This window comes from Vanessa atalanta, chromosome 16, assembly GCF_905147765.1.
Source record: "Vanessa atalanta chromosome 16, ilVanAtal1.2, whole genome shotgun sequence".
Classification (NCBI taxonomy): Eukaryota; Metazoa; Arthropoda; class Insecta; order Lepidoptera; family Nymphalidae; genus Vanessa; species Vanessa atalanta.
In genome coordinates this window covers 9236903-9262200 of record NC_061886.1, presented here as the reverse complement: position 1 = coordinate 9262200, position 25298 = coordinate 9236903, and the positions used below count along the sequence as shown (strand labels likewise).

The following is a 25298-nucleotide window of genomic DNA, read 5'->3' as shown; positions in this document are numbered from 1 at the left end:
GTAACACGCACACCAAGATAATAATGTGGGAACATTTGTTTTAGTTTTTTCTTGTGCGACACTCTATCTAAATATATAAATAACCTAAGATCTGAGTATCCTTTTGTGTTTTAAATTATTTTTAACACCAATGCTTTTCTACTTTTATTTATCTCTTTAAACTCAGATAATAAACCAAAAGACGAGTGAACAGCGCGGAAGATTGGAAGTGAAAATTATTAATTATTGACGTATTTTCAAACAAAGACGTATCGTTGTTTCACTGTAATCTTCCACGAGCTCCATCGGTTTTTTTATTCATAATCTGACTTTAATGATCATCAAATATTTTTAATTACAAATTAGAAATTAATATAGATAATAAAAAGAAATAAAATAAATATAAGATGATTTTAAGTCCTATTTAAATTGACTAAGTATATAATTTTGTGTTTTAAAATATTTGTCATAACTATGCAAATATATTGCCTTATATAGGTAACTTACTTATCTAAAACATTTAATAATTTTCCAACCTTATTTGCACCAGCGTTTTAAAGATTGCTTTATAATATCCAGTTATAACTGGTTAATAGTATGTACACAAGATCCAGATATTACTAGTTTAAAAAAAGTATTGCTTCCACAATCTCTTAATGAAGATCAATTAATTTCATTCAATATAAATTATCATAAGACTTATTATTAACATGAACATAAACTTCCCACTGGGCATGTTTAAGTATTAATTTAAAGCGAATGAAACCGTAAAGCACAACTACTCTTATAAAACTAAGTGCATACTAAGACCTCAAAAACTTGCTGAATCAACTGGTATAAGCTTTATGTATATTGGCTTAGCAGTTTTCTCAGTTGCGAATTACAAAACTCTGCTCATTAGATAATTGAGTTTCCACCAACTGAGATAATGATTAATGGAAAAAAACCTTTATTTAGCCTCAGCAGGAATACAATATCAGTATATATATATATTATAATCGACCATTCACTAAAATGTTTAAAATAAATACCGACGGACACTGATTATCTAATTTTCAGTTATATATACCAACAAAATTTTATGAAATTCATTAAGAATGCAACTGACAGTCATAAATTTGTTATCTCCATGACAATCCAAGATGGATGCCCCTATCTTTTACTATGTCTGAAAGGTGACGTCGCTTCCTTGACCACTCACTCAGTTTTCGTTCTAAAATAATGTATATACATATTTGCTATTATTTATTATAATTCTTTTGCCAATAGTTAAATATTGTAGAAAGACTAATTAGAAATACCAAGTACAAATGTGATTTGTATTATTTGACAACTCCAGTTATCTACAAATCCATTTAAAATTAAAAAGAATACTATTTAAAAAGATAAATATCTTTATAGACATATATTTTAAAAATTGTAGCACCTCTCATATAAGAAGATATCAATTTTCATGTAAAATATTAATAAGTAATGCCTTAATCACTTAAAACTGATAATGCCATTTCTTTTGAAATATTATCACACATATTATTCTGATTTTCGACTTCTTGTTCATCACTTGACCACCAACTTTCATCCTCATCATGAATAAAACACAGGAACAAATCGTCTTCATAGGTCGGAAAGTAATATTCTGGTTGGTCCCATTTCTCCTTATGTAGCGTCCAATGCTTCATTTCCTTTAAATGTTTTTCCAAATTTCTCGAATCATCAAACTTTGTCTCACACGACAGACATTGTTTTAAATGTATTTGTCGTCGGATGTAGTTGACAATTTTGATTTTATGATAAAAATCAAATCCAGAAGTTGCTTTTGAAAAGGAGAATTCGTGTTTTCTTTCCATGTGATCCAGAATGCTCTCAAACTCCATTTCGGTCTGATCACAGAGAAGACAAGTTATCAAGGGTCCATTTTCTTCAGTCCACTCTGACCATTCCGGATCACTGTCTACATTTGAATCCTGTTCGTATTCTTCTTTATTAGCATTTGAATATTTCGATGTGTTTGGTTTATTCAGTCTATAGGTAGGCAGGGTGTGTTTGTCACCAACATAATTGACTAAAAAGAATTTATCATATTCTTTATTTGCTGGGTTTATTCTCTTGTGCCCTTTCTTTCTCATGTGCTCTTTTAAAATTGTGCGATCTTTAAACAAGCCTTCACAAAAAATGCATTGAAGTTTTTCCAATTTTGAAGCAATTAAATCGACTAGGTCATCTACGAATATTAAATTATCAGGCTTTGCAATATGAAAATTGTGTTTTTCATACAGATGATTTAAATAATTAGCTCTAGTGCCGTTTGAGACATATCGACAAAAGAGACACTCTTTTGAGTAATTTTTATCTTCTCTTTCAAATGCATGCCTTTCTAATAGAATTTCTAATTTGCTCTGCCTAAGATTGCTTCGTAGTTCTTTGTCCTCAGGTAACACATCACTTAGTAGAAAATATTCTTCATTTTTCGACTTTGTACCATCTGGTTTGTTATCAAGAAGCATAGTTGTGCAATAATATGGCAAATTTTGATCTGAAAAAAGAAATGATTAAATAATCAATAGAATAATTTCTAAGAACATCATTGTTGAATTTGTACAGATTGTACTTTAATGTTTATTAAATTAAAATTTTATGATAATAATAGTCTTTAATTGAAAATAATTTTATTAAATAGGTATTGTTTGACAAGCTTTTATTTATCATACAATGTTTGATACATAAAATTTTGCAAGTTAGGGTAAAATCTAGCAAGATTATAGTTGAACTGAATAGAAATTTTACATGTTGAATCAGTTTCAATAAAAATACATTTTTTATATTAAGTATGACCTGTTTCTACAACCAGGGTTAGCAGACAAAGGAACTCTGCAACGGTCATCTACAGTTAAGTTTTTTTTTTTATCTAAGTTTAGACGTTATATTTATTTGCAGCCGAAAAAGGTAAATAAACTTTACATTACCTTTAAATCTCTGTTTCCAATACTTCACATAACCTCTCAAGTCAGCAATTTCGTTAACATCAGCTATAACCAGACGATGTTCCATGAACAAATGTGTTAGGAATTGCTTCTCGGAAGCCGGTAACGGGAATATTTCATCGCACAGAACACAGGCACATTCCGTCGGTTTTTCACACTTAAAAATAGATGGCTTTTCACTTTTCTGGTGTAATGTTAAAGGGCCAAAGAATTGTTTGTCATTTGTACCCATGATTTATATATATTTTTAATTGATTTATAGTATTTTTTTAAATGATTTGAGACTTAAAAGCTACTATGTTTTTTTTTTTCAGATGACATTGACAATTGACATTCACGCGTCTCGGTGTCTCGTTCATAAGATGACATACGCTGACTTTGACATTTCAGTTTCGTAATAATCATTATAGATCTAAAATCTTAAGAATAGTTATTGCGTGTAATAGCTGTAATCAAATATTTTTAAGGGAACCATTTCATTCGTTATGAAATTATTAATATTTGACTATTTAATTTAAAAAACTAATGAAATTAAAGAAATAATCTATACTGTATAAGCAAAAAAGCTTGAAATACGATATAACGAAAGTCTCAGAATTATTATACTCCTTTATGTGCAAGGAAAAATAGTGGTTGTATTGAAACTACATTTTTTTTTAATGTTCTTATAGTAAATTATTTTATTAAGATCTTTCAATAATTTATTTAATACTTTTTATAAAATATATTATAAAGTTTTAGAAAAAAAAATGGTTCATAAAAGCTTAGTTAAATTTGTGTCCAAATATAAAATTAGTGGACATAGGTTATTGTATGAAAAATGTATATACCTTATTTATAGTCTTAAAGTTTTAAAGTCGTCCAAAGAAACCACTACGATTTGTTTGATCTTATTCCATTATAATATAATATAATTATGTACCTAAATAATATTGTAATTGTTTAAAATAATATTATACAGGGGAAATAAGCATTTAGAAATTATTATCTAGATTTTTTAATAATTGTTTCTTTAAATACACTCTGCATAAAAATAGTAGGAACTTACAATCTGTTCAACGAAATGCCATAAGTAACTTACATAATATAATATAAGTATATAATATAAAAAGGTTAATAATTATTGGTCTAAATCTATTAGGAAAACAATCAGGATATAACTTTAAATTAATAATATGTTATCGACAGATTTTTATAGTAAATAATTACAAGAAATGCCTCTCAATTTTTTTTATGCATAAAATAAACTTACTCTTAAAAAAACTTATAATTAATTATATTTCACAAATTATATTTTAATATAGTATGATTAAGAAAAATAAATAGAGATTTATTCAGCGCTTTTATGATTTATATGTACACAAAGCTTAAACCAGTACAACCGGTTGAAAAATATTCACTAAAAATTTAAAATACACTGATAATAAAACTAATATAGCTAATACTGATTTTCTAACGCGCTAAATACGATTAATTTTCATCTTTACAAGACACATTGGTATCGACGTACAAAATGCTATATGGCACGGAGCTTCCTTTAGACGAGGCAGTTACTTGTACGGCATACTTTCTTCCTGCTTTCAAGCCGACGACTTTTTGTACAATCACCCTTGTTCTGAAATAATTTGTAACTACATTAAAAATTGACTATTATTCTATCAGGCTAAAACGAAAGGAATTTGCTTGGTTACTATTTAAACAGTTTGATGGAATGACAGTAAGATCATTAAAGGATATTTCGATACAGACCGATATTACCAGACCAAATAACCGTAATTCACGTTTCAAATTCACTACATTCTTAATAGTTGAGTTCGAGCTATGTCGTGAAAAAAAACATCGATAACTGTATATTTTGGATGATATTCTGATATGTTTTGTTAAAAAAAAACGTATCGTACGTAGCTCTATTATACTGTGGAATTTTGTCAGGTTTTTATTAGAGACTTTAATACTTAACAAATTCACAGTATTAAAGTCAATAAATATAATAAACAAGTGTATCGTAAATTCAAAACACTTTTTACAAAAAACAATTTGCTAGTGTAGAAGGTTATAAAAGATAAAAATCTTTGATCAAGTGCTATACTTACGGTGGTCGCTGCATATGACTTATACATTGAGTATTCGTTGAAGATTTTTTTGATAGAGAGCAAATCGTGCTGTCACCATTTATTATTTCACGAGAAAATATACAATATCTGAAAAAAAAATTTAATAAAAAAAAACAGTTTTTAAAATATTTAAAATAAAAAAAGACGATAGTTTGTCTTATATCCGAATTGTTAAATTTCGAATACTTATTTTTTATCAATACTTTGTTAGTTCATATCTCTTCGTTTTCACCTTTTTCTGTTATAAATTTTCTTATATACATGTTTTTATTTTGAAATCGAATATGTTTTAACTTTTATTCCAATGTCATATCATGTTAAGTCAATGCCGGTTAAGAAAAACAGCACACGCAAAATATAAAAAAAATGATTCGTTCAATTGGAAGTTACCTAATAACATCAGTAGCGTTATGGGTAGCGGGAAGAAAGGCAATGTCGACGGATTTACATGATCTTTTCGGTCTCAATTCACGAACTGTTCCACCATCTTCCACCAGTTCTGGAGTACTCATGCCCCACCGTGACGTTGAAGCTGTTAGCTGGAAACACATTTAGTTTTTTTTTTTTGTAGATCGTAAAGGTACTAAGAGTTTATTTAAAAGTCGGTCTAATTAATTTGTTGTATTTGAAGATTAATAAGATTTTACCCATTTTCAGTTCAGGGACCATGGACTATGACACGAATATAAAGAAGCAAAAATGTAGGTATAATTAAACAACTCTTAATAGATAAATCTTATTTCTGTATCAATAATATGGTAACACTACTCGTAATACAAATTATGTGCATAATTATGTAACAAATCTATTTTCACAAATTAACGTTTTTTTTATTCACATAATGCAAGGTCAATACACAAATATAATGGAAGATGAATGAATGATATGACATGCAACATAAAATCTAATAATTATAAAAATTGTAGGATACACGTATCAAAATGACGTATCCACGTACGTCGGTTGTCAACATTTCACGAGTGAGATACGAAGTGAATTCTTACAGAATGATAAAGATGTTGCTGTGAGTCTTAACATTTACAGCTAGTCACTGCGTTGCTTGTTTTAATGTCTTAGACTTTTATTTTTGCGTAACTTGATCAGTCGAGCAGTTTGTTTGTTGTTAAATGCAATTAGTACTTTGAAAGTGCTGTAACTAAAGTACTGTTTATACAATTCCTTTATTTGTTCTGCAATCTTCATTCTATCATTGAAAAGGATATTTTTGAAAATGGAACGTTTCAAAATAAAAAACATTACCTATTTAAAAATTAATTCATTTTGCCGACATCTTTTACTAAGTATTTAAATGTGAGTGTGAATTAATGTACTAATAATAAGGATGTATTTAATATATCCTTAAATTTCCAAAAATAAGCATCTTTAATGTAGTTTTCTATGTTATATTTAAATCATGATAAGGTACAATAATCTCGTTAACACGAGTGTCTTATGCTAATAATTTCATAATTAGTGATAAAAATTCTCAAGATTTATTTCTCCGAGCTTTTTAAGATTTTTCTCGAAAGCTCGAGTAATATAATTAAGGGCGTACAATGTTATTACTATTTTTTTCTGTAATTACATAATTCTCTGTACAGCTTTCATGATAATATTTTGTTTCAATGTAGTTCTATAAACATTTATTTAATTTTAATTGAAGAATAAATCGGGTGTTGATTAAACGCTATTCAGCTTCATCATCGTCCTCATTTCAGCCGTAGGACGTCCACTGTTGGACATAGGTCTGCCCCAAAGATCGCCACAACGACAGGTCTTGAGCAGCTCCAGCGGTTTCTCGCGACCTTCACCAGTTCGTTGGACCACCTTACCCACGCTGCATCTTTCGGTCCGTGGTCACCACTCGAGAACTTGTCCGCTCTATCGGCCGTCGGTTCTTCGAGCAATGTGTCCGCTCACTGCCACTTAAGTGTGGCAATCCTTCGGGCTATATAGGTGACCTTAGTTCTTCTGCGGATCTCCTCATTTTTGATTCGATCTCGCAGAGAAACTCCGAGCATAGCCCTTTCTATTGCCCTTTGGGTGACTTTAAGCCTTCTTATGAGGCCCATTGTGAAGGGCCATGTTATGCAGTTTATAAAGTTTAAAAGTGCCGGTGCAACTTAGTTCTGATAACTATAGTGATTTATTTTAATTATTATTATCACAGATGTTTCATATTGATATATTGAAACGACCTTAAAATTTACGCCTAAAGAATTTTACTTCTAAAATCTGAAATTTAAATTGGAAAACTGTTATTACGACATTAATATGCATGCTCTGTCTGTGTAACATTATTGAACCTCCTTATAAAATATTAATCATCATCAATACATACATAGTATAAAACAAAGTCGCTTACCGATGTCACAACGGATTTTGATGCGGTTTAATAGATAAATTGATTCAAGAGGAAGGTTTATGTGTATAACACATGCACAATATAGTAGAGAAACACTGATAATTTTAGAGGTTTCTGATGTGGTGTCGTAGATAAACACATTTTTTTTTGCGTTTACATTGCAAACGCTGGCTAAATCTTACGAGATAGATGAAAATAATGTACCACAGTATTATAGACCTTTACACTTTACCTTTACAAAGGTCTACAAAAATCAGCGATGGTATATGTCTATCTCTTAGGAATAGCCCCCAACAACCATTTTTTATCCTTTACTTTTTACGAGAAATAATGGCTTATTTTCGAAGCGATTTTAAGCAGTACAGCATTAATCTTTATTCATTTAAATACCTTAAATACATTGTCAATTAAATATAGATCAATTTGGCCCTTTACAGCATGTAATTTAAATGAATATTTTCGAAGATATTTACAGATTTAAAACACAGGGATATAGAGGTTTGGATTGTCTAATGACTGAAAAAACTGTGAACGTTGTAAGACATTCTGTAGTATATTTAGTATCAGCATTGCACCCGTGCGAAGCTAGGGCGGGTTGCTAGTCTTTATTATAAAGTTTGAATGATTGAAAGCTCATTCGTCAGTTCAATTTGCAATAGATAGTCCGTTTATTGAGGAAATTTATAGTTTTATAACTTCACATTACGGCCTAAAGGAGCAATGCAGTAACCATAATTGTAGGTCAATAGAAAACAGCCATGTATAAACTAAATTAAATTAGTTAAAAGTCGTGGGGCACTGTAAGTTAAACACATATTGCAAAAGTACCAACTTGTCAGTTTCTAGTAATATCAAGGATTCTTAATTAAATATAGTTGGGCGTACGGGCAATTTGGCCAACCTATGGTAAGTGGTCACCACCGCCCATAAACAATGACGCTGTAAGATATATTAACCATTCCTTACATGGCCAATGCGCCACCAACTTTGGGAACTAATATGTTATGTCCCTTGTTCTTATAGTTACACTGGGTCATTTACCATTCCATCCAAACACAACAATACTGTTTGGCGGTAAAATATCTGATGAGTAATACCCACCCAGACGGTCTTCTACAAAGCAATCACCAAGTAAGATGTCTATTGAGTACTATCTGAGTTATATCGTTAAGACTTAAAGTTGTCGGTTCGGTTCTAAACACCTAGTTATAAGCAAAGTATACCAGATTCTACCTTAAGCTAAACAGAAATCAAGATAATAATAATAGTGGAAAATATGCAAAGACGGAAATGTTTAGATTTTTAATTGGTAACACTGCTTTCTTTTCTTTTTAAGTTTCAAGTTCGACGAATGTATCAAAATAAAAGCTAAGCCCTTACCTCGAGTGTAACCGCTTCGTCTCGATACCATTTATTCGGTATAACTCGTAAGACGTATCTTATTTTAGATTCTTCAGAGCTAGAGTCAAATTGTACAGATCCTTCATCGCTTGTTTCTTGAATAGATGAACTAGTTATAGGCGCTGGTACATAAAACTTTAAATGAGATTCTGAAATACATTTCGATATATTACTACCAGTATTTGCTTACTGACTTTTATCTTTTACTTCAATTCGTTTAGAGAAGGAAATATTGTAAATCTTCTTGGAACTGTTTTGTAAAGTGAATTATTGGATGGAATATTTAATTTATGGTTTTTTTTATTGATTTGTACCTTTAGCTCATTACTAACCTATATTTTTAGCCATGTATAATCGTTTTCCTCTCACAGATACTTCTATGTCAACCGATCCTCCGCAAGTTGATACAACCAGCCAAATACCTGATCCACCTGATGTTGTCTAAAATGAAGTAAGCGAGTCTTAAAATAATTACATTTTGAAATATATTTTATAGTCTCGATGTTTAATGTTAAATAATATTAAATATAGAACTTTGATTTATTGAACATATAAAAAATTTATAAGTATAGAAGATTTGAAAACCATATATTGTATTAATAGGATTTCGATCAAAAAATTCTGAATCTGTTATTCTATTTATCTGTAAATACCGTTTAGACATATTTGCTTCGTACTTTACTTAATCTAACCTAAATCTGAAACGCAACGATAATGTATAGTATAATTACGTAATTAATAAGCGTAAAATGTATGCTGAGGTCGGTTTGGCGATAATTATTGACATTATTTCAGAAAAAGCCTAAGACGTGTGCTTTTAATACCACCAATAAAAATTCTTACGAGAACGTGCGACACTTATATCATTATTCAAATTAAGTACCCTCGGTTTGAAATGAGGCAACTGAGAAACTCATATTTCCAAAAATGTATTATAATAAGGTCACATTCATTCCACCTTGGAATAATAAAATGGATAACTTCAAGTCTTACCTTTAAGTAATAAACATTTTTTCCTTTTATGTCAGCTTTATACGGAATATTTTCTCGTAGTCTTTTGGCTGTGGATGTTCGAGGCCGGACGTTGCCTGTTGCAAGTAAAGATCCAGCTCTCCGATCCCTGGCTACACCAAATATACTAACAAAATACGTCTGTAAGAAATGATGATGACAAATAGTTAGCTCATCAAAATTTAAATAATGTAAATAAATCGTATAGATATTTTTGGCAAGATACTATGCCCAGAAATTTGTAGAAGATAGATTCTTAATATTGTAATTAATAAAATTGCCTAACAGTTGTAATTTAAGAACATACCGTGCTCGGATCTAGATTTTCAATTAAATGATGCGTCCTGTCTCCGACACACGCAATAACTGGATCCTCATTCGATACTCTAGTGCTACGACCTGTTAACATAAAAAAAAAAAACATTTAAATGTATTAATGCAATGAAAGCTCATTACGGAAATATAAAACAGCTTGACAACGGAACATTGCAGATCGAAATCTTGGAGTGGTCTCATTTTTACCATACTTGAAATAATTAACATGAGCGATCTCTGAGAAAATAATTCATGATACTAAAAAAAACAAAAAAGAAACATAAATTAAATGATCATAAGTCGATTCAAATCTTGTTTGATTAGCCTGCCTTGTTCAATTTTCTAAGCTGCTTGTTTTATGTATAAGCACTAATGATTTCTCCATCTTTGGGATGTTATTTATGTGGTGATGTAACGACCTGTAAATGTCGTACATGCTAGGTAGATGTCTTCCCTACTTTTAATGTTTAGAGCATCACTACTCCAATGCAGTTCATTTACAGGTGACAGAATTTCAAGCTAAAATTTTTCTCAGACTATTTGAATTTATATTGAATTTGAAGAAGCCGCAGTCTTCGATTAAGATTGACACTTTCGTATTAACCCCGCCGCAGCAAAAATGCTCCAATCCTAAGATATTCTAACCTTTAAAATTAGGTTGTTTATCATCAATTTCGAAAGTAAGTGGTCTCTTAAAACACTGGGGGTAAGACCGACAAAACTGTATTGAGTCAGAGTTAACTGAGTCAGTTTTTTTATCAATTTTGCGCAATTAAATATATTAATCTAAACCTTCTAGTAATTTGATAAAAAAATCCACTACAAACATATTGTTGTAATCAGGAACAACACTTTGTTTCCCCAAAATCAAAGCCTTTAATACGTAAGTCAGCTGCTCTGTGATGATAGCGATTTCACATCACTAGGTAACAATCGCAGCACTTAACTTACAAATGGTTTACCAAAAAACCAATGCTAATTTTAGTAACTTACCGAATTTCTTCCTTCTGTACACACTCTTAAAGTTTTCTTCATAGATATTAAACCCATCTGTGTCGAAGTCAATTTTGTTCGTCTCGGGCAAAGTTTTGTTGACCGAATTTGGTTTCGAACGATCTGTTTCATTCGATTGCTCCTCATCTGAATTAAAACGATTCCGTTTCTCTGATCGACTTGATCTGACGTCGTATTGTGCTGCACAGAGTGATGTGTAATTTTTTCGATGTGATGCAACTACACAGTAGGTTGTCTCTTGGGGATCTATTGGACTGAAAATAATACAGATTTTTACATGCTAAGGGCAAGAAGATGTTAAATTCCAATTACAGTCGAATACAGTTGTGAGTGTGCGACTTTTTTTAATAGAGAATAGGAAGATAAAGAAACAAGTGAGCCCGATGTACGTCAAAACATCTATACTAATATAATAAATGAGTAAGTAACTCTGTCTGTCTTTCACGGCTAAACCACTGAACCAAATTTGATGAAATTTGAGATTTAACTCCAAGGAATAAGCTTTTTAGTGCTTAATACCTAACGACGACCATCTAAAGCGCAAACGAAGCCGCGAGCGACAACTTGTATGAAATAAAAATATTTTCTTGAGCAACGTCACGAAAGAGTCTCCGAGCTCTGAGATCGCAAATAGCCCATCCAGCTCGGGATGGACGTTTCATGACGTACTGTTTATATTTTAAAGCGGATTAAAGTGCGTAAAGACATAATACCATGAATATTTTCATGGTATTATGTCTTTACCAAAATTTACTAATCGAGCAGTATTAATGTTACTGTTGCTTGACATTCCTAGTAATTTATGTTGCGGAATAAAGGAAGTCATCCTTGAGAATTGAAAATTAAGAATTCCACTGTAAGTATCGGAAATTAAATTTTTTTTTTTTATTTTTGTTGAAGAATAATAAAATGTTTTTGTTATGCATCGGGTAGCATAATTAATTATAGATTTTGTTTTTTTATTAAAAAAAAGTAACATAAATCTTTATGTTGGTAATGCCTTTATCGATCATAATACTAAGACCACCAACCAACCCACTGCACTAAAGTTTATCTACGAATAATTTACAGACTAATAAAAATTTTATACATATAAACAGACGATCCGACGATCGATAGGATTATAGGTGATACATACATTTAGAAATAAATGTCAATTGCACTTAAGTTAATATAGGGGGCGCTGTGATTTTTCCGCTTTTAACGGTTGTATTCACAAGTTACACAAATTTATTCTTATAGATATGTATTTGAGTGATTGACATAAGAATTATTAACGTTAGGCCCTTAAATATGAAATTAAGAATTAAAAATAGTTGCTGTATAAATCATGACCGCGCGGAATGGTGGCAGGAATGCTATCAGCACTTCCCAGTTGAATCGCATATTATTAAGTTAGTTTAAATTTTAATTTCATATGTAATTATATAAATACATGTGTTTCCATATAAATCTATACATTATTTTGTATAGATTTAGAAATTGAGAGCTTAAAATCGCTCTGATTTTGCTTATATTTTTGCGTTAGAAAGACCAACTAGTGAGATTTATTCGTTTTTAGTAATCGTAAGCAATTGCGTTTACTATGGAATCATTCAATAGAATTCTTTTTATATTAAAAAAAAAGTTAAATCGTTGCGTACGATCACGTTATAAGTAGGTAAAGGGTTTTGAAAAATTCTATTCAATTTCTTTAAAGGTAATGTGAGTTACGTTTATAGAATCTCGTAACTCCTTGAGTTTTTACTCAACGCGCATCTTGTGATAGCGTCGTTATACGGTTTTTTTTATGAAGATTTATAAAAAAAAATCATAGATTTAACTCAGATTATAGAGTTAGGCATTAAAGTAAAATTCTTTATAAAAGATATATATATAAATCTTCGACAAAAATGTAAACATTTTTAAATAATATTTATAGAATAATTTATATCAGTTATGAACAAAAGCCTTGGGCTAATTTATTAACGATTAATCTATTAATACACAAAACTGTATACTTTAGAAATGGTACCACTATTAATATATCCAAACAATCTCTTCGTAAGTTAAGCGTCGTAGTTCCTAATTACGAACATATCCTTAGAAACTACGATTATCGTGAACTTAAGAGAACATGTCCTTAGCATCTTAAAGGTGTGGGTGACACCCGGATATTGTAATAAACGACCAACAGAACTGCGATTCACAGAATTGACTTACGGTGATATGTCATTTTCATAGGCGATTTTTTAAAACAAATAAGTAACAACGCCACAAAATTAATTAAGGAATTATTAAGATTCCTATTTTCTCCCCCTTTTAAGCTTATTGCTTGTGCTAGGAGTAGGGACGACAATAACCGTGGGCCTAAGGGTTCGGGATCGATCCTGTGACTTTTAACATCCCTAGGCAGCCCGTAAACCATTGCGCTATTAACACTTCGATATAAATATAAACTAAGATATAAATATAAATTTAGTTCTGATATTTTACGCTCGTGTTCTGCAGTGAGTTTTGTGAGGTGGTTATCATAAGTTAAGTGAGAAGGATGGCGCGAAATAGGGCAGTAGAAGAATGAATGTCCAGAAGAAACATGAGGTGAGATTCAATTGGAAATGAGAGATCAACGTTCTCTCACCACACAGTCGACGTTTGCATGCAAAAATGGCGTATCTGTTCATGCCATTTCTTTTAGCTCTTGGTCTGTGATTATATTCGAAGCGATAACTTAGCCATAAAGTTATCACACGGCGTTCGTCTGTGATGGCATCCAAATAATTACTTAAGTACAAAAAATAATAATTAAAGAGGCCGCTATTAAATTAATTAATCGTCTCAAGAGCGATACAAAAGGTATATTGACTTTTAAAAGTAAAAGAACTCGTTCAAATAGTCTTAATGGTTCCGTACCTGTTTTTGCAACACTATAGTCACTATTGTTTTAAAAACAACTCACGTAACTAAAATTATAAAAGTAATTGTATTATTACTTTGAAGCTGCATTTTGATGGAATTGTGTAGATTGTTAACGAAACGGTTAATATTTCTTACAACACCAATGTGTTGATGAAGACTAACCATCACATGGCATATTTCTCCGTCCGCCTACGTTTTATATAAATTAAATCATAGTCTTTGATTAAAACTTTAAACTACCGAAAATTCAATAAAAATAACAAATAGAATTTAGTATTTTTTTTAATCATACATAGGTATATAATGTGTGAGCGCCTTCATCATACTAAATCTATGTGGGCAAATATTTAAGGTTAATTTGTACCGTCCCAGTTAGAAGAGTAAATTAAACTTGTACTACAAGTTTGGAGTGCACAAGCTAAAATATTTATAAGTTTAAAGTACTTTAATTACTGGAGTTACAGTATAAGTTTGCCAACTTTAACTGGCCACGTCTCTTCGGCTTACTTTCTTTAAGTTCACTCGTATAAAATGTAGCGACCCATCGCCTCGAAAAGCGATCGCGCAATGTATACAAAACAAAAGTATGTATACGAAACCGTACATAATATTTTTCCAAAATAAAGTGATATATCCTCAGTAACAGTAATTAACAAGAATATTATAAAATTCTTCTAAAAATCAAATACTATTGCCGCTGACGTGTGGAATTCCGATTTCTTCTTGCACGAAATCAAATGACTAGCGAACTAGCCATTTGATTTTAGATACGAGGTCAAATTCGTTATATAAAATCCCTACATTCATGTAGGTAGGTAGGTAGATAGGTAGGTATAATTTTTTAAATATCGGTATTGAAAAGTAACTGTCAATTCTCATAATTAATTTATTTCAACAAGAATTACATAAAAACATTAATACTCTAATCTTATTATATTTATATTTTTAATGCACAGAATTAGTAGTGCTGAATTGAGGTTTTTTTAAAGATATAAGTAGGCGTTAGAGCAAATGGACCACTTGATGGTAAGTTGTTGTCACCACCCATAGACAATGGCGGTGTGAGAAAATATTAACCATTGCTTTTATCGTCAATGAGCCACCAATTGAGAATTAAGATGTTATAACCCTTGTGCCTGGCTCACTCACCTTTTAAACTGGAACACAACAATACGGGGTACTCCTGTTTCGTGGTAGAATATCATTTACCACCATGTGTGCTATATAAGTACTGTATGCTATATAACTAGTAGACCTTTACGATCCTCAAGTCTTAAACATCCTACAGACTTTATTCATATATTATTTTTTTATTTTTAATTACATTGGCGCCGTAAGAAATTTCGTTAATTTTCTTAGATCGCCTATAGGCCACAAAGCCTAAGAACTAAGATGTTATTTCCCTTCAAACCTAAATACAATGTGCATAGCAAAAACATTAATAAAAATACGTATGCAATATTCACGGTAATCAGTAAAACGGTCAAACAGATTATTCCAACATCAATTTTAATATATATAATATATTGATAAGCTATTTTGTTTTTATTACCATCGTATTACGGTTTCTATTTATAAATATAAATTATATCCTACATGAAGCCTTTTATGCGTTCGATGGAATAATTACCAGTATAAGAATTATTGCTTTTGTCTGAATATGATTTAAGAAGATTCCATCTATATATTATCCATGATAACATTTAGCACACTCGTTGGTTTAGATGCTAGTTTATCGCAACAGACTCAATGTCCGGCAAACGAATACCGGGAGTCGTTAAAAATCAAAACAAAGATTTATTTTATTCAAGTAGGCTGTTGCGAGCACTTTTGCCCATCGTTATTTTACATGATCAAATTGAATCTAAGTCTACCACCGGAATGTTCAAATTCTTACGAGAAGAACCAACAAGAAACTCATTAGTTTTAAACTCTTTTATTTTACCAGAAGAATACTAAGCCTATATTTATTTATCATCTAAATAATCCGTTATCAAGTAATACGCCTTATTAATCGAAGTTTCTTAACATGACTTTTAAATATATTGATTAACAATTAAAAATATTTGAGGCTTTTGTTATAAAAGCGAACACCAAACAAGGATGAATGAACATTACTTTAGTAAGTTTGAAAACATCAAACTTACTAAAGTAACCCGGATATAGGAAATTTGCATTGAAATACTTCCACGGAAAGCAGTGTCATTCCATTCGATACGGGCAGGTTTCCACGTGATGTTTTTCTTTCCAGAATCTGATTAAAGAAATATGTAAATTCAATGGTGCTTTGACCAGGTTTTAGTCGCAATCTTCAGTGTAGTTCACATATTCTGGTCACGGGGGCATTGGCGACTTCTCGGTATAAAGAGAATAAAACAGCCTATTCATTCGGTTTAATGAAATAGTTTTCAGAACTTACTATAAATGTCCATCCATATTCCACGAACATTTCCGGGTCCAACTACACAACAAGTTTGATTTACGACACAAATCTAAGATTAAAACGATATTCTCAATACTAGCAATAAGTAATGCATTCCACTTTAAATATAGTATTCAAAATAAATTTACACTTACTTCTTGATAATAAACAAAAGTGTCACTAAAACTTAATTTATTAAGCTCGGTCAATGAAGCCGGAGGCGTTTAAACGTACTCAAGCAAAATTAGACCTAATATCAATGTTATTAAAATGTAATATCGCTTATTAGATTTCACGTCCAAGTTCAAGGATGTTTGTTGCAATTGAATCTGAACTTTAACGTTAAAAAAATTAGAGACATTTTTCAATGGAGGTTGGGATGAGATTGCACAAAAAGTTGAAGGAATGAAGGTTGCTTTTGCTTGTGTATCTATTTATCGTGCTATCCCTGTAGCGTTCCCGCAAATAGTAGAGTCATCTTATATTGGCAGTTTGAAATACAAGATGTAGTTACGCGTTACTCTTTTAATTATCTTTATAGCACTTATAAGCCTTGTCGGCGTTACTGAGAATATGTTTTTTTTCGCTTAGCGTTTTATTGGTGTTACTAGTGAAATTTATGCGAGTATAAAATTACTTTAGCTCTTTTTAGTCGTGTAATGTAAGTTTGCTTGTTAATGTGAATGAATTATTTTTATTACAATATGTAAATGAAATTATTTTTATTAATGTTGGATGGAAAATAGCACGATTAGCCCGTTAGTGTCTTTTGCTTTATCGTTCTCCTGTTTATGTGTTCCTGGTATCTATAGTTTTATACTGATTTTAACGTTTATAAATGAAACGTCAAGGTCGTCTTTGAATACAACGTTTCTGTATGTAACGTTATAATCCTGCTGTATATACTTGTGTAGCCCACACTTTTGTATTTATCATAAAATATAAGTCATAATCTTTATTTGTGATTTTTAAACAAAAGTCAATTTTTTATTAATTTAAGACAATTTCATAAGCAATTCCCAAAAAGGTATAAATAAAGTTTTGCCATTAACAAATTATTTTGTCAAGTTTTTAAAATGTTTCAATAAATATTAATTAAGAACAGTGTTGCCAGAAATAAATAATAATAAAACTTTTATTATCTTAGACTTTTAATTAAAGTTATATTTATATTTATAAAATAAACCATTTCAAATAAGATCGACTATAAATTGGAATGTAGATACGGAGGCAGTATTGGTCCATGATCGTATACAATTAAAACAGTTTGTATGTTCCGTGCATTACTACAATGTAGCAAGGAGTTTTTATGGCAAAAATAATATTAAAAAAACTCCTTCGAACCAAATATATATATTTTTTATGTATGGATGTTTCGGAATGCTGCTCGATCTTGTAATCAAACAAATTGTAAAGGAATAGTTGAACGACCTACCGGTAAGTAAATACAATGTTATTGATAAGCATTTGTATTACAGATACAACTCTTTTCCGTTACAAATACCGTTCAAAAATACTTATTTTAAATTAAGACATTGGTTATGTTAGTTTAGGTATATATACTTTCGCAATTGTATCAGCTGGGTGTATTAAGCGCATCTCAGTAGACGATACGATACTGTCTTTTCTGACTCCCTGGTAAATAACAAAGCTAAACTAACTGAAAGAGAAATAGGAAATAATCTGGCTGTACAACATATTCATAGATAGATAACGAAGAATGACGTTTATTTCAATGTTCTGCCTGAACCATCTTCGTATGTGTAATGAATTTTTTTTTTTTGTATTAAAAATATCCTAGAACCCAATCGTAGTGCCGGCTTCAATCTGAACTAAACCGACAGAGCTGTTACAGAGTTCAGTAACATACATGCGTACAGAGAATATATATGTATACAAACATTGACAGTAGCAGAAATAAATAATAATAATAATAATCACATCGAAAATATCGGAAAATTTTAGTATAAAAATGTATAATACTTACATATAAATAGGCAAATAAAAAACAGTTCACTATCTTTTTCTCCTCCATTGGCAAACCGATTTCTTTTTTTTTTTGTTACAGTTGCCAGTATTATTAATAAAAAAATAATGGCAATAAAAGTACAAAAAATGTAAAAACATAAAAATACGTAGCTTCCTAAAATTTTCAATAATCATTACGACTTAATTGTCACCACTAAGCGAGATTAGATTATATGTATGTCTTTCTTCTTGATATACATATATAATATTATATGACATTTAATTATTAATATTATCCATATACCGTTCAGTTAACCGTATATCGAACACGTCGTCACCAATAATTCACAAAAACATTGCAACATACATTTTAAACCCAAGTCTATCGAGTCATATCTAACACCATACATGGCGTTTCATAAATTGATCGATACTTGTTCTTGTGACGAACAGACGGACAACTTGGATTTATGGCCTGGGAGAGTTATGGTTAACGGTGTTATTCCACTTACGGGTTTTATAAATTAAATTGTTTCGTTATCCCGTTAAAATGACGTCGTAAATCATATTAGGTGTTAATTATTAAAGCGCTTATTTAATCACTATTGATATTGATTGAGTAAATTAAAATGACATTTAATAAACTAGCGACCAGCCCTGGCTTTGCATGTGTAGGAATTTATTAATAAAGACAATGATATGATTAAGTAATGTACTCTGGATTAGTGTAGCTTTCTACCGGTAAAAAAAATATGGAATTGTTTCATTAAATCCTTAGACCATCCCTTATATGCAAACAAATTTTATTTCTTTAAATTATTGGCATATATGAGGAGGCGATTGGTTTTGTATTGCCATACTAAAAATATACTACACGAAGATACAGTGCGAAGATGGTTTTTTATAATTATTATTATATAATAATCCAATGCACTTCGCACCCACCTTAAATTAAGACTATTTAAAAAGAGTGTAAATTTCTTTTTATAGTAAATATTTTAATAGACAAGACATATTATACGATAAAACATGATATGGGGTGAAAAATACTTGAAGTTACAATTCATTACTCATTCGATGAAGTGTATAGAGTATACAAAAATCTATTCGTAACTCAACTATTTGTTTACAATCAGTATAAAATAAAGTCGATGGTTTTATATTTAATAAACCTTGTTACATATCGATACAAAAGTACTTGTAATAAACTATTCGAAATATATTATGAATTCATTTTTATTTTTCATTGATTTAATTTAAATAAAACCTCATGGACACATTAATTGTTGAAAATGTGACGTATGTTTTAAAAATATTGTTATTTTATATTTCGAATTGTAGAGCTATAGCTTCTTAAGAAACTTGGAACACAATCCTAACTATGAACGTAAACTTTACAAACTATTAAACTGGGCAAAGGCTACCATTAGAAGATATTTACTTCCTTGTTATATATGATACGATATTAATATAGATCTATTAACATATATATTACATATATATCATTTTTTTAACGCAACGGAACCCCTAGGGGGGAGCGGGTTATGTGGGAAACCCACTCAAACCACAGCGACGGCCGTTTTCGGCACTATTTTAAAGTTATTCAGGAACCTTGACTATACAGATAAAAAAATTGATAAATAAAATTGTGTGTTTGTAAAAATAGTAGTAAGTGTGTGGTTATCAAAAGGTATTTAATAGATATAAATATGTATATTTTTTACGTGTTTTTAAGACATATTGACAAATTGTTTTAATGTTCCGATCCAGTCATTCATTACGTCAAATATAAGTAATCAAGATATTGGTATAAATTATATATATATATATATATATATAAAACGTCATAAAAAACTTTACTAAAGTAATTATCATAACTCGAAAACTTACCTAGGATCCCAATTAGCCGATAGTCTCCGTTTGGATTTAACTCGGAGGCGCATGCGCACGAGACGTGTAGCTTCGCCACGCACGCTAACCGCCGCTGCGCCGCCTTTTGATGATGACAGCTGAAAACAAAAAATATTATCTTAAAGAAATTTCATCTTAGAATCGCCTTTAAATCTTAAGCAATACAGATTAATAATGTTTGATCGTAAAATATTTTAACTGGCGGGCGCCATATTGTATTTAGTGTGACGTCACAAATAACCTCAAATTAAACAAAGCTCTAGATGTTTCTGACGACACCTACATCAATCGTCAAATTATGATAGGCAGATAGATTAGAAATGGTGTAAAATTTATAAAAAATTAAAAAACATGTTTTATTTTTTGTTTAAATATATGCAATATCATTATATTATATATACTTGGTTTATCTATATAAAAGATAAAAGATAAAATTACCTGTAGTACATATCTGTCTTGTTTAGATATTAGAAATCTTATCGTGTACATCTCGCTGCCACCATGTTCTTGAACTAGCGTTAATTGTGCTGTGAATTTTAAAGACATCTTAAAAACGCATTACTTATTCGACTTATTCAATATATAAACCATTTGGACCACAAATATAATGCAGAAGAATCTTTTTACAGGAAGCACTGAATTCTTATACGAAGGAAAACCTTGGGATGTCGTCACATGTGTGTAAGTTGATTTTCATGCATGATATGTCACTAATTGTTACATTTTATATTATAATTTTATTATATAATATAATGAACATAAGCAAATATTTTAAATTAAATATAAAGCTACTACTGTTTCGGAATATCGATTCTAGAGAGCAGAACTGACAAGAAACTTAATAGTTAACCCTTCATTACCTATTTTCAAGGGTTTTTTTTGGTAAGTGGTCACCACCGCCCATAGACAATGGCGTTGTACGAAATATTAAACATTCCTTACATCGCCAATGCGTTACCAACATTGTATCAATAGTTACACTGTTTCACATTCAATACAATTAAATTATTAATAAACCAACATTATTTCATCATTTAGTTCGTATTTTAATAAGAAAACTTTATGTTATTTAACATAAGAAAATTGTCCTGTAAACCCCGGTGTGATAGTAATATAAGTGTCCAGAAACTTCCATTGAATATTGAATTTTTAATATTCCACTTACAGTCGCTACTGCCAGCTGGTCCACGATAGAACGTCCAATGTAGATGTCGAGAACACGGACTGACTGTGATATATACCACTGTCTGTGATATCAGTGACGTGTTTAATTCAAGACTGAAACAAAATCTTATGCTATTAAATTGTTTTAAAATAAATTATAGTTTAATTTGCACCCTGTAACTTCTTCGATGAGGACTAGCAATGCGCACAAGCTACCACTGCCAGTTTAGTGGTATGGCTTTGTGCAAGCCCGTCTGGGTAGGTACCACCCACTTATCAAATATTCTAACGCCAAGCAGCAATGCTTGGTATTGTTTGGTATTGGTTGGCAGAAATTTTATGAGTGTGTGGTAGACTTAGTTAAAGCTCTCTGACCTAGGAGAGAATTGCACCAATATAGGAATAGGTCTAAAATACAATTTATAATTTCCAATTTGTGAATTGTTTATCCGTTAACTTAATTTCGACCATACTAAAAATCTGTAGCACTAAAAAGAACTCACTTCGTATCTCACTGTAACGTGTAATTCGAAACAGAATTTAAAATATAAAGTCAGTTTTATTTTAATAAAATTTAACCAAAAGATATAATTATGAGATTAAAATCATTGATAAACATTATGCTTTCTAGAAATTTCAATTGACTAGATCTTTAATTTTATTAATAAATATAAAAAATGTTTCTCACTTTCGACTTTCCCCTTCTTCCAGCCTGTATAACGTTTGATTGTCCATTGGCAACCATTCCACTGAAACTCTGGATATAGGCCGCGTGACCAGCACGCTTGGTGCTGCGAAGCCTGCACCAGCTGCGTTGACGATGACCAGGACAGCCATCCGGACGGTAAAGTTGTCTAAGTTTCTGTAAACAGTTACAAATTATATTTGTATAGAATATTGATGATGTTCGATGATTATGAAGATCTAAAATTCCATTTTGTTGTACTATTCGTTGGTTAATTTAATTCGTTCCCTATCTAAATTCTTTCATTGAAAATGTTGAAGTCATTTTGGAACAGTAAGTTAAAATTAATATATTATTTGTTATTCATAGACACCTATGGGCATTTTGAAGCGTCATTTCGGTTTTAAAGAGAAAAAACGGAAAAACGCGAGTCGGTCTCGCGCACTAAGGGTTCCGTATCATAAGACCATGCCAAATGATGAATGCTAGATTGTTTACGTCATCGAAAATATTTTTGATGAAATCGTTTTTTTTTTGATACATTACGTTCAATAGCTAACAGTTTCCCGTACCTTTTTTCACTTTTTAGTTTTAGTTAGGTGTGGCAATTTACAATTTTGTCTTATTTACTAAACATCAGCAGATCTTCGCTGGAGTTGGATCACGTCGTCCTTCTTGAAAGACGTAGACCACGCTGACTGTTTTTTTTAATGTTTTTTATAAGTTTACTTTCTATTCACAATTGTCTACAGACATAGATTTTGTGTATTCATTTACGTATGGTAAACTTTTGTTGTTTTAGTGTATATCTTTTAAGATATTTTAGCGTTAACGTGAAACATTCTTTGGCCTTAGGGGTAAAATGTCTCATATGCCGTGACGGCAAACAACGTGACGCTCTCTTGTGATGTCATGCTCTCTCCGCTGTCACCTTTGTTTAAGCGTGACATATAAATTTCATTGCTATATATATTTTTATAATAAATAGAAAATATATTTACTTCATTAACTTCAAACACTCTGTATAAATTCATTTGTTTTCTTTAATTAGAAATCCCTTCAAGAGCCATTAATTTTAGATTTTTAACATCTGCTGGTCATCCCGTGTCAGCTACAATTTAAAATGCGAATTAATCAACTAGTTAATTATATTCTCATCGGGGCGTACCTCCCCTCCCAAATGAAAAATTGGCCCAAACCTAGCAATGCTCGTTTTATAAACAAATATTGCCTTATATATAATATTTTATTGTTTGTATCAATCATATTGTGTAGTTGCTTTGTAAATACAAAAAAAAAAACAAGTCAAGATCCATCAATTGATATTGAAAGCGTAATCTATTTAGAATCCATTTGTAAAGGTTATTTGGGTCCATAAAACTGTGTTTATTATCGATAATACGACTTCGATTCGCCTGTCTCGGTCCATTCGCTATTATTTCAGATCGATTCGTGAAATGCTACGAAAATTTACATTTATTTTGGATAATGATCACTTTTTATTCGATTACTGCCCTTATTCGGAAATCGATTTGTTAAGGTCAAAAGTTATGGTCGGTAATGTACTAATGCGCGGTACTCGACGGTAATAAAAGTATTTTATGTGCCAATATGCATAGGCTATTTATGTTTTACTGTATCTTTTTCTGTTGTAAATTATGTATATTATTATTACAGCGAACAATAAGAACCCCTATTTGCAAGCTATATATATTCTCCCAAATGTATTTTAGAACTGCACTATTAATTTATTTAGCTAAGTTCCAATTTAGACTAGTGCCTTTAACTTCCTAATCGATTGGCAGCTTGTAAAGAATTGGGGTATCCCTTAATCGAGGAATATTTAAAATCAAAATTTGTCAAAATATTCTGATCAAAAATACATTCTGCCAAAATCACGTATAAAAACAGACAAGATTATTTGCAAAAATATCCTATCCCGTTATTTCCGATTGGATGGTTTTATTGTGGCATAAAATATTTGTTGCATTTTCTAGACGAGACTTGATTTTCTTCCAAAGAGTTTTATATATTTATATAAAACTCTTTGGAACTGCAGTTTTTCAAGTCAAGTCAAGAAAAACTGCAGTTCTGCACCGAATAAAAGCTTGGTATATTTATGAACTCTTATCGAAGCAGTGCCTCCTTAGAAAGGAGAAACGGCCTTAGTTCAGCACTGGACCATTTACAGGCTATTGTTGGAAAAAATCCAAACCAGAACATGAATGCTTAATAAGATTCTAAGCAAGAGAATACTTTAAGCAATCAAATTAAAATATTTCATAATCTAAGTAACTAACTATCGCGAAAGATTATCTACTGAGCTTCTTCCCTCCCCTTGGTAGAATCAATATTCCGGACCACCGGTAGCTTTAAACATTTTAAAGTGATCGCAAGAACCTACATGAATAAAGTAAATGTTTATTTAATTTTTTCCTCGAATTGGATTGTATATTTCTAAAATCTTCAACAAATTACATAGTTTCAAGAATTCGATGTACGAATTATAAAACCTCTTTTTGATCCAAAATCTGGTGATATCAGACTTGCTACAAAACCATAATGCTTCCAAAAGAGTTGTAATCGTATTCTACTACCGTTCTATGGACATTCATGACTACGAAATTGAGGTGTATTTATTAGTAATATTTAGGATAAACTTCTTTTGGCATTTATTAGCTTAATTTTGCTACATATTATTCAGTGATTGTGTGTCGTACAGTTCTCACCATTTAAAAATACTTCCAAGCTCTTTGTTGCTCGACTGTGATCTATTTCACGTCAGAAAGATAATCTATGTCTTCTTTGAAGTAGACCTTATATTTAGCACAATAAGGTTTTCTTGTACCATTATTGATTACAAAACATCGCCCAAAGGTCGTATTATAAAAAAAAACGTTGATGTAACAATGATTCAGCGGATAAATCTAAGAATATATAAATAGGTTTCAAAACAAATTGACGAGGGTTAGACGTTGGGTCACTCCCTTTTACTTCATAGATTATCAAATAATATTCGATTTTTAATGATTTCAAATGTAACGGTACCGTTATCGAAAAGATAAGTCAT

General features: G+C 30.8%; 2 protein-coding genes across 2 annotated transcripts in view; both read right to left on the bottom strand.

Moving 5' to 3' along the window:
- Positions 1-247: 247 nt before the first annotated feature.
- Positions 248-3261, bottom strand: LOC125070038 (zinc finger protein 277). The gene is made up of 2 exons (XM_047679709.1): positions 2943-3261; positions 248-2512 (listed from the first exon to the last, which is right to left on the bottom strand). Exons 1-2 carry the CDS (start codon positions 3190-3192, stop codon positions 1458-1460), a joined length of 1305 nt encoding a protein of 434 aa, XP_047535665.1. The 5' UTR covers positions 3193-3261; the 3' UTR covers positions 248-1457.
- A 1041-nt stretch (positions 3262-4302) lies between these two features.
- The window catches only part of LOC125069975, a 41680-nt gene continuing 20684 nt past the window's right edge, over positions 4303-25298 (bottom strand). The window contains exons 2-13 of the mRNA XM_047679619.1: positions 22232-22405; positions 21545-21657; positions 20818-20906; positions 20359-20477; positions 11160-11434; positions 10159-10250; positions 9834-9992; positions 9173-9281; positions 8820-8989; positions 5465-5613; positions 5054-5161; positions 4303-4575 (exon numbers count right to left, since the gene is read on the bottom strand). Coding sequence (XP_047535575.1) covers positions 4431-4575; positions 5054-5161; positions 5465-5613; positions 8820-8989; positions 9173-9281; positions 9834-9992; positions 10159-10250; positions 11160-11434; positions 20359-20477; positions 20818-20906; positions 21545-21657; positions 22232-22405 — 1702 coding nt within the window. The 3' untranslated portion in view covers positions 4303-4430. The remainder of the gene's footprint in view (positions 4576-5053; positions 5162-5464; positions 5614-8819; positions 8990-9172; positions 9282-9833; positions 9993-10158; positions 10251-11159; positions 11435-20358; positions 20478-20817; positions 20907-21544; positions 21658-22231; positions 22406-25298) is intronic.